The sequence below is a fragment of the Rhipicephalus sanguineus genome, chromosome 11 (genome assembly GCF_013339695.2).
Source record: "Rhipicephalus sanguineus isolate Rsan-2018 chromosome 11, BIME_Rsan_1.4, whole genome shotgun sequence".
In the NCBI taxonomy this organism is placed as follows: domain Eukaryota; kingdom Metazoa; phylum Arthropoda; class Arachnida; order Ixodida; family Ixodidae; genus Rhipicephalus; species Rhipicephalus sanguineus.
Genome location: NC_051186.1, coordinates 101,447,225 through 101,464,753, shown reverse-complemented (window position 1 = coordinate 101,464,753; position 17,529 = coordinate 101,447,225). Strand labels below are relative to the sequence as shown.

Sequence of the window (17,529 nt, the reverse complement as noted above, 5' to 3'; positions counted from 1 at the left end):
CATTTATCAATTCAGCATGTGCGGGCACATGATATTTTGAATGTCATTGTAAAAATTAGAGAGCTTGCTACAAAAAACGCCAGATGATAATCTTGCGCTAATATCTATGAAGCATAAAAAGCAGTCTAGCCAGCAAGGAATGATATATAGCAGTAATTGGTCTTACCCGAGCTCCATTCTCATGGGCTCAGCTGACCTTGCTACCTTGGATATGAATCAGTTCCGGCGCAATGCTGCGTTCATAAGTGCAACTATTTGCAATGGCTATGCCTGTGTGCACTGATGACTCCTGTTGCATATGTTAATGAAGAGATTGATTGTAAACTTATAAACTAGCAAATAAAGCAATGATACGATTGTCTGAAGAGCTATGCATGAATGTTGGGCAAATCTACGTGCCATCACTACCACTGCCACCAACAATAAAGATAATAGGAATAATAACAATAAGCTATCAATGTATCATGCTCAGGTGGCCATCATGGAGTACTTGGAGGAGAAGTATCCAGAGCCAAGGATGCTGCCCGCAGACTCTTACCTGAGAGCTAAGGTGAACCCACAACTTTACACCCTCTGTGATCTTCTAATGCGTTTTTGACCCGGCGGCAGCGACCATTTCAATGGAGGCAAAATTCTGCAGGTCCGTGTGCTTAGATTTAGGTGCACACTAACGAACCCCGGGCGGTTGCAATTTCCCGAGCCATCCACTACGGTGTCTCTCAAAATCATATCACTCGTTTGGGAGGCTAAAATCCAAAAATTAATCATGCGCTGGTGATAACGTGTGTCACTGAGGTAAGGCAAGTTAAGGTTAAGAAGGTGCTTTACGTGGACGTCAATTCTGACTTCCACGTACAAGCCGATATGGAATGCGGACATTACTGCATGAGACAATTGCTGAACAGATTTGAATGGAGTTTTGTCACAATAGTTACAAGAGGGACAAACTCTTTCATAGCTGTCTCTGTCACAGATCTGACGCCTTTCGTATTAACAACGACGTAGGAGCCACTGGCAGCGCCTGTGAGACGAGATGGTGCACAGCAAACTTCATGTGTTTAAACCGCAGTTTCGAAACTGGTTACTCACATCAAAGTCTCGTCGAAGTGAAGTCGTATTCTGTCGACTTGGAATAGGACATACACATGGAACACACTCATACCGTTTGTGATAACAGTAGCGTGTGCTAGGTGCACGTAATAACGTCTCATCTCCAATGTTTTTAACAAGTGGTGTGTTGCATAAGGTTCGTCCGCTCACTGCATTGTTGTGTTATGAGGATCTCTGTGGTATATTTGTCACATTTAGCGGTAGCAAACATCAAGGACTATGTTATATTTGTGACACGTTGCGGTAGGACACATGAAGCGTTGTGTTATACTTCTCACATCTTACTGCAGCACAATGACCGTTTATATTTGTAAAATCTTGAGGTAACACACATCAAATGACAATGTGTGCATGATGTTTTATCCTCCATTGGGAAATGCTTTTTATACCAAAGTCGTGTTTTTCTGCTCAGTTTTTACAAGATGAGACGGTCAGCCGGAATTTTTTAGCTTAAAGTGCCGAACAATTCGCATGACAATGTTGAAAGAAAACTCCAACAATCTGTGGAACTCTTGTCAGACACTTTTGTGCAATAACAGCACTCCTGCCTACATAGCACTGCATGTATGTGCCTCGTGGCAAAAGTGGGTTGTAGATGCTATGTCTCGTCGCTCTGTACTTGGCGTATCTTTCCCCGTCTAACTTCTTATCTCCAAGAATGACATGAGAGCTTAAAGCTCGATGTTTTCTAGATGTGAGGGTGTTAAAGAAGAATACAGCGAATATGCGAAGGGTCATTTGCTTGCAAGTTGGAGAGCTGCGAATGACACTCACACTCGCGCTCCAAATTATTGATAGAGCAAGCCAGTTGCGTTTTAGAGAGAGTGTTTTATTTGCAGGCGAATAATATTTCAGGACGCTCAAGTCATTTTTTTACTTTAAAATTTATTCTCCTTATTTTATGGCGTTCATCCGTGTATATGTACACCGTATGCCATTATATAGCTAATAATTCCGCAGGGTTCTAGCATACCGTTTTCAGTATTAACACGTTGGGACGTTTGTCTGTGTACTAGATCTACGTATTTGTCTATTGTATAAATAAACTCAAACTTCAAACAAAAAAAAGGCATCTATGTGGGATGTAATGTTTAAAAAAAAGCTAATAATATAAACTGCCATGTGCTCATCTCCTCAAGATAGCTGACTTCTCTCTTAATGAGTTCTACGAAAGGGCTACTGACATTAGCGATGCAAAGCTATTATAGATTCATACATTGTTGAGTAATTTCTATAAGTGGTACAATAACGGTTGATAGTGCTGTCAACAGCATTCTGATAACGTGAAATGATGCCACCTGCCACTCATAAACATCATAAACGTCTTTTCCTGTTACCTGTTGCATAAACAGAGTGTTACTCTTGGTCAGTGATCGTGAAATTTATAGCAATGTCAGTAGGCATGAAGTGCGTAACTATTGATATCAATGTTTATAGGCGACGTAACAGTTTGATAATATCCTAGTGAAATATTTCCATAACGCAAACTGTAACTTTGTATATTCCAAGCGCTATTGCTAGTATTACGATATATTTCGCCCTGGCACTACAGATAGCAGCAGCATACAAAAAGTTTTTTGATCAATGGCTTAAACAACAATTTTCAAGTTATCAATAGTTTTGTATTACTGACTGACATACTCTTTCTTCCAACCGTAGCGATTGCCTGAGTAAACATTTACAAGTTTTCATTCGCTCACACCCATCTACAATCTAGTTTTACGCTAATGTTAGACACAATTAGCGTCCCATAGAAGCAGCTGTGCTTTGACAATTGCAAAGCGCAGCAACAGCTGTAAACACATCCGTGAAAAAGAGGTAATAAAAAGATGCAGTGCTTTGACCTTTTAAAAAAAACGGCAGATTAGGCAAGCGCTCGCGTGGTGCAAGGGTGACGTGTGAGACAATTCAAGACTGCGCACTCGGAACGCTTATCTAAGCGCGCGTTTGCGGGGACAATTTATGCGAATGGTGGCCTGTTGTGGGGCGTCCTATCTGTACCTGCACGCGCATTGAAACTGCAACGAAAGGAAAACACGCTCACTAAAAGAACAGCCACGGCTTGACGAGGCTGCAATCTGTGTAGCAATCATAGTTGGCTGACCGGAGACGGCAGCTATTTGTCCAGGAAAAGAGAGGCGTTTTTACGGAGACAGCGGGTGTGCGTCTTAAAATGTCCACTTGAGCTGACGCTACCGCGGATGCATACTCGAACTGCTAGCCGTGTATCGGACCACTAGTTCACATTTATTTTAATTTGTTGCTTCTTATTTTAAGAGCGAAGCCGCTCTTAGTCGACCCTCTGTTGTTCGTGGCGTAGATCTGCTCGCGTGATATCGCCTTAACACTCAGGCTCGGTGGAGGAGAGCTCGGCGAAGAGCGAGGTAAAGTCTGTGAAAAATATGAAGTAGCGCCAACTGCGTATTTTCGCCTCTGCCTTCTCTGCCACCAGATGCAGCAGCGCTTCTAGGGTGTCCACCAGAAAACCACGGATTTTTAGCGGTGCAGTGAAAACAGCGTGTTTATCATGTTAAATCTGTTTATTGCTACCAGTAGCGAGGAGGTCGGGGTACAGGAATCATGCAGAAACACCATACAACAAGCTCAAGCGCGTCCGACTACACACCATGCACCGATCGAGTAAACAACCTGGAAGCAGAAAAACAAGATGGTACTTGCACGACCTTATAACAAGCTAATGTGTCGCGCTTGAAAACTAGAGTTTCTTAGCACCGCCGAGTTTGAAGCGGCACTGCCATCAGTAGCTAGTACGTTCGTGTAGCTATTGAATGCACGCCGTACATTTTTAAACTGTCGACACCACGAAAATACGCAACTTCCTTCTGTATACATTACGTTGTGGCATTTATCATTATTTTTTCAAATTCCTTATTTCACGGAGCTTTCCTACGGCGTCGCTTAGAACCGCAGCGCCCTCAGGTGCTCTAGCGGGAGAATTGCACGAGGCCCTCTTTCCGTCCAGAAACTTCGCACCCCAGCCAACTTCACTTGCAACCTACAAAGCGCACGAGAAAGGACGTGGCTGTACACTGACACAAACTGGCGCTATTTGAATTATTTTCATGGAGTGGCGAGGGTGACGCTCGGCGGAAAGCGCGTTAGAATGCAGCTGTCTGCTACAAGCAGGCTCGGGAGGGAGTGGCGAGGTGGGCGTGTCATGCACAGCTGCAGCGCCTGCAATTCTGCTTGCGTTCCAGCACAGCCGTGATATTACTACGCGCTTTTGGGCAAGTGAGTGTGTGGGCCGGTGGAACGGGCCACGAACGCTACCGTAGCATTACAGGGCCGCCGTGAATGAGCATATGGCCGCTCCATAGGTTAACATAGAGTGTGAAATAAAGAGCAATGATAGAACACCGAAGTACTTAGAAAACACTTTGAAACGTAGAAATACTTGCGAGTACTAGAAAAAGAAGGCCTAGAAAGAAAATTTGCTTGACGAGGTGGGGGGGGGGGGTTGCATCAGCCTCACAGTTTCGACGGCTTTCATGGAGTGAGGGGATCCTTGAGTGGATGCGATACCGCAGGTCATAGTTCAAAGAGCCTCAATTATGGTGACGCGGAAACAGGCGTATAACAAAATGCTATGATGTATCCTTACAGCATCTTGTTATTACACGTTGCCTCGACTGTGACACCTCATCAGGATCAGCACTCCGTGTTACTTCAGTAGATCCCCTTTACATTTTTCATGGTATTGTGCAAAGAAAACGTCTGAATAGCCAGGAAACGTATAATGCGAAAATGCTGTTGAAATACTTCGACGCTTATGACATCACAATAGCTGTGGTAGGTTTTGACGAGAAATTCAGAAAATTTATATTGGGCCTTCGCCGTCTTCCTTTTTTTTTTTGGAAAATGAGCTCATTTTCGGAATATTGGATGAGAACAGAGTTTCGCAAATGATTCTTTCAAAGCTTTTTAGACCGATTGAATTTTCTCTTTAGGGTCCCATTAAAGAGATGGAAAAAGGGGCCATAACACGGTCACCCATCAATTTGCAGTTTTCAGCGAAAAACAGTAGTCAAGGGTCCATTGCACTTACGCCTATTTGAAAACTGGATGTAAATTGATGGGTCACTGTAAATGAGCCCTGTAAGTTGCTCGCTAGAAACCCCACCCACCACAGGTGATTTTACCATGGCGTGTGTGACGTCGTGTGCTTCATAAAGCGAAGCCGTCGTCTTCTACCAAAATTTCTGCCGCCTTAAACCGTTCCGTTTCAATGCCAAGATGAAGAAAGCTGAAATAGCTCGATTTCATGCCCGGCTCTGACCACGGAATAAAATCATTCGCCGGAATGCAGGCGCTCGCACAGCAAGCTACGTTACGGCTCGCGAGTGCGTCATTCTTGCCCAACTTTCAGGTTTCTCACGTGTTTATAAAAATAATAAATTAAAATGGAGTGCTAGACCAAACGCTCTAAAATTTCGCCAGCTTGTCTAAGAACACACAAGGCTAAACCCACATAACATAAATAATGATCGAGAATTTGCTGTCGTGGCCCCTTTAAAGAAACGCATTCGTTCGATAATGATACTCTGCCCTTTGGGAAATTGTGCAAGATTAGCTTCGAGTCGCATATGTTTGGCAACACCAGCAATCTTGGAGGCCATATTTTGTTCAGTGACACTAACCAATCTGTACTCCAGGCCACTGTTCACAGAGGGCACCACGCTTCAACATGTAGCAGCGTTATTTCTCTAAGGACCAGGAGGCATCAGTAAGTTATGTCATAGAACAAGTACACGCGAACTAGCCAGGTACTTTACTTTTCTTGCACGTTGAAATCGATCGCAAATTTTTCATAAACCGATGTTCAAATCTATATTGCACATTGTACACACATAAATGACATTATACGGACATAAATGATCTGTTGCTACGTTCATTGAGAAATGTGGCGTCAATTCTACGTGTGCGTAAGCATTTTCCTTGCTGATGAAAACTTTCCTTTTTTTAATGAAAAATACGCTTCTACTGTCTCAATATGCTAACGATTATGGTTGTAATAACAATTGCGTTATCATGACCTATGCTGTATGTGTAGAATCTTTTTCATTGAGACGACAAACTTGAGGAAGTAGTGAAAGCGAGAACAGAACCAATAAACTTCACAAACAAAAAAAAGCATAGGGCGCTTCTACCCTTTCAAGTAAATCGAAGGTCATGGCATTAGCAGAAAAGTTATGTTATTTCAGTCCATGTTAAAGAACCCCAGTTCGTTGAAATTATAGAGCTCTCCACTACGGTGTCTTGTATAACGCAAGTCATTTTATGACATTAAACCCTATAAACAAATCTTAGCAAAAAATAAGATTTTCAACAATTTCACGAGCACGCTACGTGTAATTACTTCACAGCAACACGTTGGATGTATTTGTGCACTTACTCTGGTGCTGTTAGTATTCCTGGGCTGCGAACGTAAAAAAAAGGATTTTAGTCTTAACGCGATAGCGTTAAAGAGCTCGTTTCGCAGAAAGTCCGGTGCCGGCGTCAGTGTAGGCGTCGGTGAAGGCGCCGTTGGTTGTGAGCAAAAAATCATCCTCTTGACCGTTACTAAAAATCGAGAAAGATGAAAATAAAATAAATAATAAAAATGTTCGGACTCGAGTGAGCATCGAACCGAGGCCGTCTGCGTGTCTGCGTGGCAAGTGCTACCACAAAGCCAGTTCTTTTTTTCTTCTTTCATGGTATTTATTGAAGTAAGTATAAGAATGTACACTAAAGGCCGCAAATAAAATGAAACAGAAGTACAATCACATAGCGACACTAAGCGCTCAAGCGTTTCTAAGTGCAATACGACAGCGAGACTTCAATTCGTGTTATACAGGAAACGTGGCGAGGCCGAACACCTCACCAAGACGAGGTTTCGTGAAAGTGCTTCGGAAAAAAACACTATATGAATAATCGTGAAAGATACAAGTAAAATAAATAATAAAAATTTCCGGATTCAATAAAAATCGAACCCAGGCCGTCTGCGTGGCAAGCGGTTGTTCTACCACAGAGTGACACTATTTCTTGCAAATGCTTCGAAATAATATCTATATCTGTATGTCATGCTGTGGTAGGCTTACCCTTAATGCATGTAATATTGCGTGGCAGAAGCGTAGAATGGGGCCAGGCGTCAAAACATGCGAAGTGCTCAGCGAGTGGGTGTTTTCAAGCACCCCTATTACAAAGCGCTCCGACGTATATAATCATTACCAGCAGCAAAAGCATCAACAAAGTGAACAGCTTCATAGGTTCGTGCGTTGCCTTACGGACGCGTAGTGGGCCCTTCGCCGATTCGCAAAAGGAAGAATTATGACGTAGTGGGCACTTAACAACTGTAGACTCTAAGAAAAAATTCAGTATTTGGGGAGTATTTCTGCCACACAACAATAATCGTCATCCACCTCGCGTACTTTCCTCGCGTTATCACCGCGGTCCCAGCACTTCCCGGCCACGAACGGCGTGCGCGCTATCAGCATGACAGCATAAGAATGCTTCGTTTTCAAGAAGGATGGGTTTCCAAGAAAGGAAACGCGAGCAAGCCAGATGACGATTATTGTTGTGTGGCATAAATACTTCCCAAATACTCGATTTTTTCTTAGTGTACTTGGTATAGACATTCGAGGATAGTTTGAAACGGCCAATGTTACGTGCAAAGGCATTGGTTTCCTCACGGCACGGTTCAGGCATGCACCCAAAACCGAAGATAGGCTAGCACTTGAGAATGCTATGCGCAAGGGGTCTGAGTACGCTATCGCTTTCTAATCTTGAAGCCGAAGCTCAAGCGTCCTCCAAGTTTTTTTTTTATTATTATGACTGTACGTGATTCTGTTCACAAGCTGTATTTAACACCTTTTCAGCGTCTTTTTTTATGGATGCGTTGGTGGTAGCATGTCGAAAAAGGGCATATTTTTTGCACCGAATTGGCACCCTTTCAGGGTGGTATAGCACAAGAGTTTTCCCTGAGTTAACACCCTTTTTTTTTGGGGGGCGGGTGTCGTAAAAAATGCTGGTTCCCAATGTTAGTACCCTTCCTTGTTGTAGTACCCAAGGTTTCCCCGAATTAAGCAGAAGTTTGCCGTAGCTAAACGGTAGCACGACTACCTTACAGTGTCGAGAGGTCGTCGAGCTCCTGGTTTCCGGTGTCCAGCCTCTGCAGAGCATCGGGCTGATCCCTATCCTTGGCAAGGTGGAATGGAAGAAGTGGGCCGACCGCAACATCAATCGTGGTTTTACTGGTGAGCGTGAAAACCGGGAACTCGACTGGGACAACTGGGATGAATGACCATATGTTTTACGCGTTGGCGCCGTGCTCTGACAACGTGAAGACCGGCTTGATGACAACAGGTTCCCGTATAAGCAGCTGATGACTCCCTTCGTACAGTGATTTTGCTTCACCGAATTTCTTGAATCTTCGGAATTGGGAAAAAGCGTACACCTGTGGAATGGACAAAGGATTGATGTTTTTCGGTGATTTTATAACAGCTTATGGAACATAGACACCAAACGCAAACTCGAAGGTCCCTTAGTGATTTCATTGGAATTTACGGAACATGGAATCCCAAACGTAAAAAGAAAAATTCCTCGGTGATCTTATTAGAGTTTACGGAACATGGAATGCAAACGTGGACAGGAAGATTCCTTGGTGATATTATTTAAGTTAATGGAACATGGAATCTAAACGTAAACAAGAAGGTACCTCGGTGATTTTATCCGAGTTGGCGGAACTTGGAATCCAAACGTGAACAGTGGACGTGAGCATATACTATTTGAGCCTAGCACACTTGAAGAGCAACTATCTGGCCACGTGAAAAAAAAAATGCCTGGTGTAACGCCTTGCGGAAACCAACTAAAGATTTTAAGCTGACGCTTAAAGCAAGCATCTTCTCATGTGCGTTTCAACTGGCTTCGTGAAAACAAGTTACGTGCATGTGTTATTCCGACTTGTTGCACAGGTGTAATCGGAAGTACCCTGAACTGAAAGAGAAAAGTTTGAGATAATACCATGACAATGTAATGTGTGCTATGGCTGATAACATACCTGGGGGGACCACCTTAATGCTAGCGAAATGCGGGACAATAGGTCCGGATGGGAGGGATAAGATGTCAACCGCAATATTTTATGATTAGTTTTTTTACTTTTGCCGAGACATTTTCTGGCACATTATTCTGTCAACTGGAAACAGCGAAATAGAGTAACTGAACGGAAGCTTGGAGCGCTTGCAGGTAACACGTACATCTGCAAAGCGGGGGGGCAGATCTTGCTGAAATCAAAGCATTCTGCGAAACAATAATAATAGGGTGTGAAGTGCGAGACATTTTTGCAGATTTCCGTATTTTTGTGGGACGTGGGACAGTAGCCTTCAATGTGAAACAGTCCCACGAGTCGCGGTACCTTAACAACACGAATCTGGCATTGCACATACTGTGCTCGGAAGGGGTATGGAAAATGGGATGGATGTGAAACACTGAACGGATTGTTATTACAGGTTTAAAATGTCCTGACTACACAAAAGCAGGTTGCTTTGGTGAAGCTGGCAACACTTGAGGGCTTGAGAATACAACGTAGGCTCTTTTTATTAGCTTTGTTTCTGATGTGTTGTGTTGTCTCACTGTCTGAGGAGCTTTGTTGCCACGAACAGGCTTGTAGGCTTAATTTGCAGCTGCAGTGGCTGCACTATGATGAGGCTGAAAAGCAAGGGCACTTATAAACAGTCCAACATCGTTGTAATGAAGTAGCATCAGGACAATGTTATTTGTGCACAAATTTACGGTAACTGTTTTTGGTAAAAGGCAAGTTATGCCGCGTTCATTCCGTAATTACATTGTTCGTACTTTTATGTGCCACATTATATTGTGTACATGAGCTGTCTTAGTTCAAAGTGCGTGTTTCCTCGTTTCTCCTTATTGTATGTAAATTAAGCTCCGTTAATTGCTGTTAATATTTTTGGCGGAAATTCGGCGTTTATCTGAGTTAATTTCTTGTAAATCCCCAATTCTCCGAAATTCGAAGTTTTGCATTATTCGCAAAACGCGAAATTCTAGATCAATTCATATCTGAATACTAAAACATCAAAACACACGAAGCACATATTATTTTTTCTGGAACGTTTGAATGCACAAGAAAACGCCAGGCCTGCGCTGAAACCGCAGCACAGTCACAGCGAAAGCTGGAAGAGCGGCGTTTCTAGAGCCCGTTAAGCTCTCTTGGGGCTACAATACAAGTACACCAGAAAGGTACCCACTACGCCATAAATAACAATTTTTTTGAAGTTGAAAAGCACCTACTAAGTCATTATTCGTCATTCTGCGGAGAAGCGAGGCGCCACACGTCTGTAAGGCATTATGTGCACTTTGTTGACGCGACGACTGATGACGAAGAAGAATTATGGCTCAGCCCTTTGTAATGGGTTGGAATCATTAAACGGCCCACCAGTTATGTAATTTGCATTGGGTGACGCCCGGTCGCTATTTCCCTCTCCCGTCATGCTGTATAACATACGTTGACGTGGGAGAGAGACGGGGGGAGGCGAAAAACTTTACTGAGACCCCGAGGAAATGGATCACGCGCTTATGGGCTTCCTTGGCAACCAATACAAGTGCACTTGAGAGGAACCCACTTTGCTATAAATCATTGTAATTTCACTGAGACTCCGAGGAAGTGGATCATGCGCTTATGGGCTTCATTGGCAACCAATACAAATGCACTTGCGAGGAACCCACTACGCTATAAATCATTCTAATTTTTTAGAAGTAGGGCAGTAGGCACTGTGCCATTTTTCGTCATTCTACAGAGAGCGTTGGTACCTGCTAAACGCATATAAGGCATTATGCGCACTTTGTTGATGCTGTGCCTGATGACGATGAAGAATTATGGCAGAGCCCTTTGTAATGGGTTGGAAGCATTCAACAACCTTCTCGTTGTGCAATTCGCATTGCGTGACGCCTGGTTACAGAATTCGCGTTGTGCGACGCTTGGTGCTTATTTTACTCTTCTACCACACTATATATATTGCACATGCTAATGTGGTTCCTTCCCGACATGAATCCTGTATAGGACCTTTTTGCAAAGCAGTTTCAAGCACCGGCATGGCTCAGAGGTTGAATACTGGGCTCCCACGCAGAGGGCCCAGGTTCGAACTTCGTTCCATCATGAAATTTTTTCTTATTTCGTTTTTTTTTTCTTATTTCGAGCGATACTGGTTACGGACACCGGCGGCGGCGGACAACTACGGCGCCAAAAACGGCCGGTGAAATGATCCCATAATAGCTGTCGCTGTAAAACATATGCACAACTGAAATACGTGAACACAGAACACCTGTACTTGCGCGTATACCAACCTTATCTTAAAGCATATTGTAAAACACACAAGCATACATTGCAAGGTTAGTATCAGTTATCGAAACGCGCTCCTTTGGATTGACGACCCTCAGCTTCGAAAATGTCCTTTCAGCGTTAGCACTTGATATAGGAAGTGCCAGAAGACGCAGCCCTCAGCGAGAAAGCACTGGCCGCTGGACATTGTGAAGTCTCCAAAACGACAGGGGTTCAGCAATGTCACATATTTCATAGCACTGAAGGTTGGCAAAAACACCCAGGAGCTGGCTCATGTCGTCAATTTCAAGAAGCAGTAGTTGCAAAATAGGCGCATAGGTTTGGAACGCGCAGGGCAGCTCACGCTTCACTTTTGGATTCACAATTTACTTTTTTTATTTATTTATCAAATACTGCGGACACGTAGTCCAAGCAGGGAGGTCAAAAAAATGGTACAACACTGAACACGTTTGGAAAAAAAGTTGGTAAGAACAAAGGAAAGAAAACAATATTACAGAAATAGAGTCAATATGTCCGGCAAAACGCTATAAAACAAATCAATAATAATGAGGATTATGATGCTGATTCAATTATACAATTCCATTCGGTTATAGTACGAGGGAAAAAAGAATTCTTAAATATGTTTGTTCTCGCGAAGTAAGGTGTTAATGCATCTTGTCTATGGTGGCGTGTGGGTCTGGTTAATAGGGGTGATAGATATAGAGATGAGTCTAGTGGTGAATTATTCGTGTAAAGCAGTTTAAGAAATTCCACTCTCTTTTTTTGTCTTCTCATCTCGAGTGGTTCAATATGGTTAGTTTTCATAAGTTCTATGGGTGAATCCAATCTTGAGAATTTGTTAAATATTGAACACAGTAATTTGAACACAGTACCAAAACGATTCTTTGCTGTGCTGGAGTTGATCGCACAGGTTCCTCTCAGATGTCTGTCTCCACTTTTCGGCGACAGTCGTTAAGCGCTCATTCTCGACAAGGAGGGCGAACAGACTTGTGACATCTGATGCGAAGACCTCGGTTGGATCCCGCCATTGCTTGATGAGTGCGTGCAAACGAACCCCCAGTATGGGATAAACTTGGTGTGCCAGGGTACTCTCTGCCTCAAATTCCTTAATGATTGAGAGCACGGCACACGAATTGGTCTTCAGAAACCTCATCTTAACGAGCAAATCGTGTGCAGCTTCAGGCGATAGTCGCTTCCCAAGAAAGACAAAATGGCGCGCCAGTAGTCCAAAATGTCTTTTAGAGCTTCATAAAAGGAGAACCACCTCGACGGACGTACGGTTTTCAGCGACTTCATGGCCATGCCCATGGCGAAGCACACAAGACCAAACTGACGGCGCAGCTCCCACGACGACTTCAACGGGGCAGGAAAGTGTACAACAAAATCGTGAACTACGTTAAACGAGCTCTTCCTGATTCCATCCGACAGAGCTTTGTTGAGTAGGTGGCACGGATCTTTGAAGTGAAGCGCCTTGAATTCGGGGTTGGAGAATTGCAAGTCCTTGTCAAGCTTCTGCATGTAGGAAGCTGAGCCGGAGCACGTACAACTACGTCGCCTAACACAGCTACGCGCGGTGAACTTTGAATAGCTCAAACCAGATGTATCATTCAGCGCTTAGAACTTGCCCTTTCGATAAAGAACGGAACCAGTATAATAAAAAGTTGGGCGAGTTGGCGTCGGTCTAGGTCATATTGACCCTTGAAATCGGAGTATATCGAATAAATCCGAATTGCCAAACATTTTACCGGCAAATGTTTATCGAATTTTTTCGGATGTTTGAAAAAGCGGAGCCCTGTATGTAATCTAACGTAATGTTCACTACGTTCCCGCATATGTTACAGTAACATTATATTTTTTGTTCTCATTTCTTTATGTATGTATGCCTGTTGCTTTTGTACGCTGTATACGTTGTAACATTTTCTTGTGTTAACCCCTTACGTGACAGTTTCCTTCAAAGGGCCCGCAAACAAAGGGTGACGTCGGCTGACCTCGCGTTTGACTCCCGTGTTCCAGTATACGTAAACGAACACCTTTGCCCGACATTGAAACGTCTGTTCGGAATGGCGAATGCCAAACGCAGAGAATGTAACTGGAAGCATATTTGGCCGTCAAACGGGAAGATGTTTGCCCGCAAGTTAGACACGTCGGAAGTGATAACCATTGCCCACATTGAAGACTTGTCTAAAATAGTCTAATCGTTCTTTCTCTAGTTGGCTCTTTTGTTCTTTGTTTGTGGTACTATTCAACATGGGCTTTCAGGCGACCGAAATTAAAGTAGTGACAGTCAACAAACCGCGTTTTTCATTTTTTCATCTTAACGTCCGCTCTCTTTCAAACAAAGAAGATGAGATTGAAACAATGCTCGACATATTTGGGGTACCATTTGATGTACTAATGTTTACAGAAACCTGGTATACAGAACAGTCCGCTACATTTCATCTTCCTGGATACCAGTCATTTTATTCCAGTCGTAGTGAGAAGAAGGGAGGTGGCGTCGGTATACTTATAAAGGAATCCATTGAATGTGAAATCGTTGACGAATTTACCACCACAACTCATTATTATGAGATCCTCAGCTTGCGAAGTGGAAAGACAGTCTTCTCTGTCTGTTACAGACCACCTTCGGGAAACGCACAGCTCTAATTTTTATTTATTGATAGCTTTCTTCGCTATGGTAATGCAAATAACCTAGAGATAATTTTAGGAGGAGATGTCAATGTGAACTTGCTGGTTTCAACGAGCATCTCAAATGAGTTTGAGACAACCATATCAGCAAATGGATTCGTAAGTCCTATAACAAGGCCAACGAGAGTCACATCTACAGGGGATTCCTTGTTGGACATATTTATAACAAACATAAATAGTGACCTAATTTTTGGAGATGATGTTATCACTGACATCTCTGACCATTTTGGTATATTCATGCTAGTACGTAAAAATTGCGGGACATCCAAAATACCAAAAGAACAGCATTTCACCCAATTAATCACGCAAAGACAACTTAAGCAATTCCGCAGCTCCATCGGTCAGCAGACATGGCAAAGTACTTATGAATCAAATCATAGTGATATAGCATACAACAACTTTATAGATACCTTTAAGACTATATATCATATATGCTTTCCGTTGAAGAAAGTACGCAAACCGCGCAAGGCCCGGAAACCCTGGATGAACCATGACATATTACAAATGATAAGGCACAAGAATCAATTATATGCCCGTTTCGTTAAAACAAGGAATCTTGAAGGACTTAAAGAGTTTAAAGCATACCGTAATAAACTTAACTCTAAGCTAAAGACGGCAGAGGACACGTATTATAGTAATATATTTTTGGGGGACTGTCTAAACAAATCAGACGTGTTATGGAAGAAACTGGGACGGCTCCTGAATCCCAACAATGCCTCTACATCTTTACACAGTATAGAGCTTGCAGGCGAAGAACTTTCCGGCACAGAAATGGTAAACGCGTTTAATCGCTTCTTTATTGAACAAGGCCGAGCGAGCAATGTTGATGCTAGCTCTATTCGTACTGACACAAGTTTGTTGAACTGTAGCACCGTAAATTCGCTGTTTTTACAACCTACCGATTGTGAAGAGGTTTTTTCGTGTATCAATTCTATTAAAAATGGAAAATCAATAGATTCTACCGGAATTCAAATTACGCCCGTAAAGCACGTGCTCGACTTAATTTGCCCAGTAATAACTTACATTTACAACCTTATTCTGAGCAGTGGTGTATTCCCTAGAGGTATGCAAGAAGCTCGTGTTGTACCAGTATTTAAGGGCGGAAATAAGAAAGTTATAAATAACTATCGTCCAATCTCAATCTTGCCAGTATTATCAAAAGGTATCGAAAAAATAGTGTACATTAGATAGATAGATAGATAGATAAACATTTTAATGAAGCTGGAGATGTTTGCCTGGCTGTTCGCCTGACATGCTACTCCAGGTGCTGGGTGACGATTATGATATATACAGTGATAACCACATAACACATACAGTCACACAAGTGTACAAAGTTTGGTTCAGGCTCGTGGCCCGCAAGAAATTCAACAGCGCTTTCGTGGCACGTAGCGCACAGGTGCTGCTTTGCCATGGGCCCAGAACATGTCGCAACTCTAAGCACGATCCCCGTTGAAGATGCAAGGCTGCCTTCAGAGACTGTCTCTCTGACACCAGAGACACCAGTCACCAGTATGGACCACTTTACAAGATTGACCCATCGTGTAACTTTGATATGCCGCGAGACCTAAACAGGCAAGATGAAACATGCTTGCACCGCATCCGACTGAACGTCGCATACACCAACTACTTCAGGAGCAAGATTAAGCTGTCGGACTCACCAATGTGCGTCCAATGAAAACGTCCAAGAAGATTTACATCATGTTCTTTGTGAATGCAAGCGATAGTGTACATTAGAATTTCCTCGTATCTCGCTAGCCAAAAATTGCTAAATGATTTCGAACATGATTTCATGAAGCACAGGTCTACTGAAACTGCCCTGCTGGCTGAGAAAGAAACAATTTTGCAGGCCTTCAGTGCCGGGCAGTACGCTGTAGGCATATACATTGACTTCTCAAAGGCCTTTGACACGATAAGCCATTCTATTCTCCTTTACAAGCTCAAACAGTATGGAATACGTGGAATAGCAAACGATCTACTGAAATCGTACCTTAGCCAAAGAACGCAATATATTGATGTAAACAATCACAGATCATCCCTACTGTCAATACTTGCAGGAGTACCACAAGGCAGCATTTTAGGGCCGCTGCTTTTCACAGTTTATGTGAATGACATTGTATTCTGCTACGAGGATGCCCAATTTATTTCATATGCCGATGACACGTCCGTTTTCATTACGGGCATATCAACAGCTGATACTGAGCGCAAGGCCAACTGTGCGCTTGCAAAAATTAAAGAGTGGGCTGACACAAATAGCCTTAAAATAAACACAAAAAAACTAAAGTCGTCCTATACGCACCCAAAGGCAAAATTCTTCCAAGATTAAATAATATAAACATGGAAAATGACACCATAGATGTTGTTGACAGCGTTAAAATCCTGGGTGTTTTCTTTTCAAATAATTTAACTTGGAACAAACATATAGACTACCTGTGTTCTAAAGTTGCTTCTGCAGTTGGTACAGTAACTAGACTACGAAACATACTTCCTGAAAAGATCAAAATTTTACTTTACAACTCATTGGTACTTTCCCTGCTTCAGTATTGCCATCTTGTATGGGGTACCACAGGCATTACCAACATGACCAAATTACATCGATTACAAAAGAAAGCTATAAGTATTGCAAATTTACCTTATGATGAGCACACGAAAGAGTGGTTTTTACAGTATAATATTCTCCCAGTGTATCAACTATATAACAATAGATTGTTACTTTGTTATAAATCATCAGTTAGGCAGAATGACACATATATAGCTGACCTCGCAAACCTGCATCCAAACACATGCATACAGCGTACAAGAAACAAAGAATTCTGGCATATACCCACCCCACGAGCTAACTATTATAAAGAGTCTTTATCTTATGCCCTTCCGCATTTACTAAATAGGTTACATCATGAATCATTTGACCTGTTTTCTTGCTCAAGAAATGAAATTAGTTTTTTCTTATCGACAATGGCTTAATGAAGTGTACGGATATTACACGCACTGATGCGTTGTTGTTAACTGTGTATTATGAAATTATTACTATATTCTGTTCTGTAATGCAAGTGTCCATTTAAGTATGTTTGAGTTTTTCTTTTTACTTTGTAATTGTGTTATTTCTACAGTGTCACTTCATATTTTCGTTAGAGCACATCGTGTAATCTTTTCTTCTGTATTGAAATGTGCCCTTTACTGTATTTCCGAAAAACAGTATTGTAAACAGTGCGCTATGCACAATGTATACACCATGTATCCACCCTCATGCTGTGCCATGCCAAGAAACAAGGAGGCAGGGACCACTCTCAAGCCGTAATCGCGGCTTTTAGTCCCGCCTCCTCTTTCAAAGGAAAGAAAAATAAAATTTGATTGATTGATTGATTGATTGATTGATTGATTGATTG

The 17,529-nt window shown here is 42.6% G+C and overlaps 1 protein-coding gene across 1 annotated transcript in view; it reads left to right on the top strand.

Annotated features, from left to right (window-relative positions):
- Positions 1-17,529, top strand: part of LOC119373665 (maleylacetoacetate isomerase-like) — a 31,424-nt gene that overhangs the window by 11,055 nt on the left and 2,840 nt on the right. The window contains exons 5-6 of the mRNA XM_037643724.2: positions 473-550; positions 8,237-8,363. Coding sequence (XP_037499652.1) covers positions 473-550; positions 8,237-8,363 — 205 coding nt within the window. The remainder of the gene's footprint in view (positions 1-472; positions 551-8,236; positions 8,364-17,529) is intronic.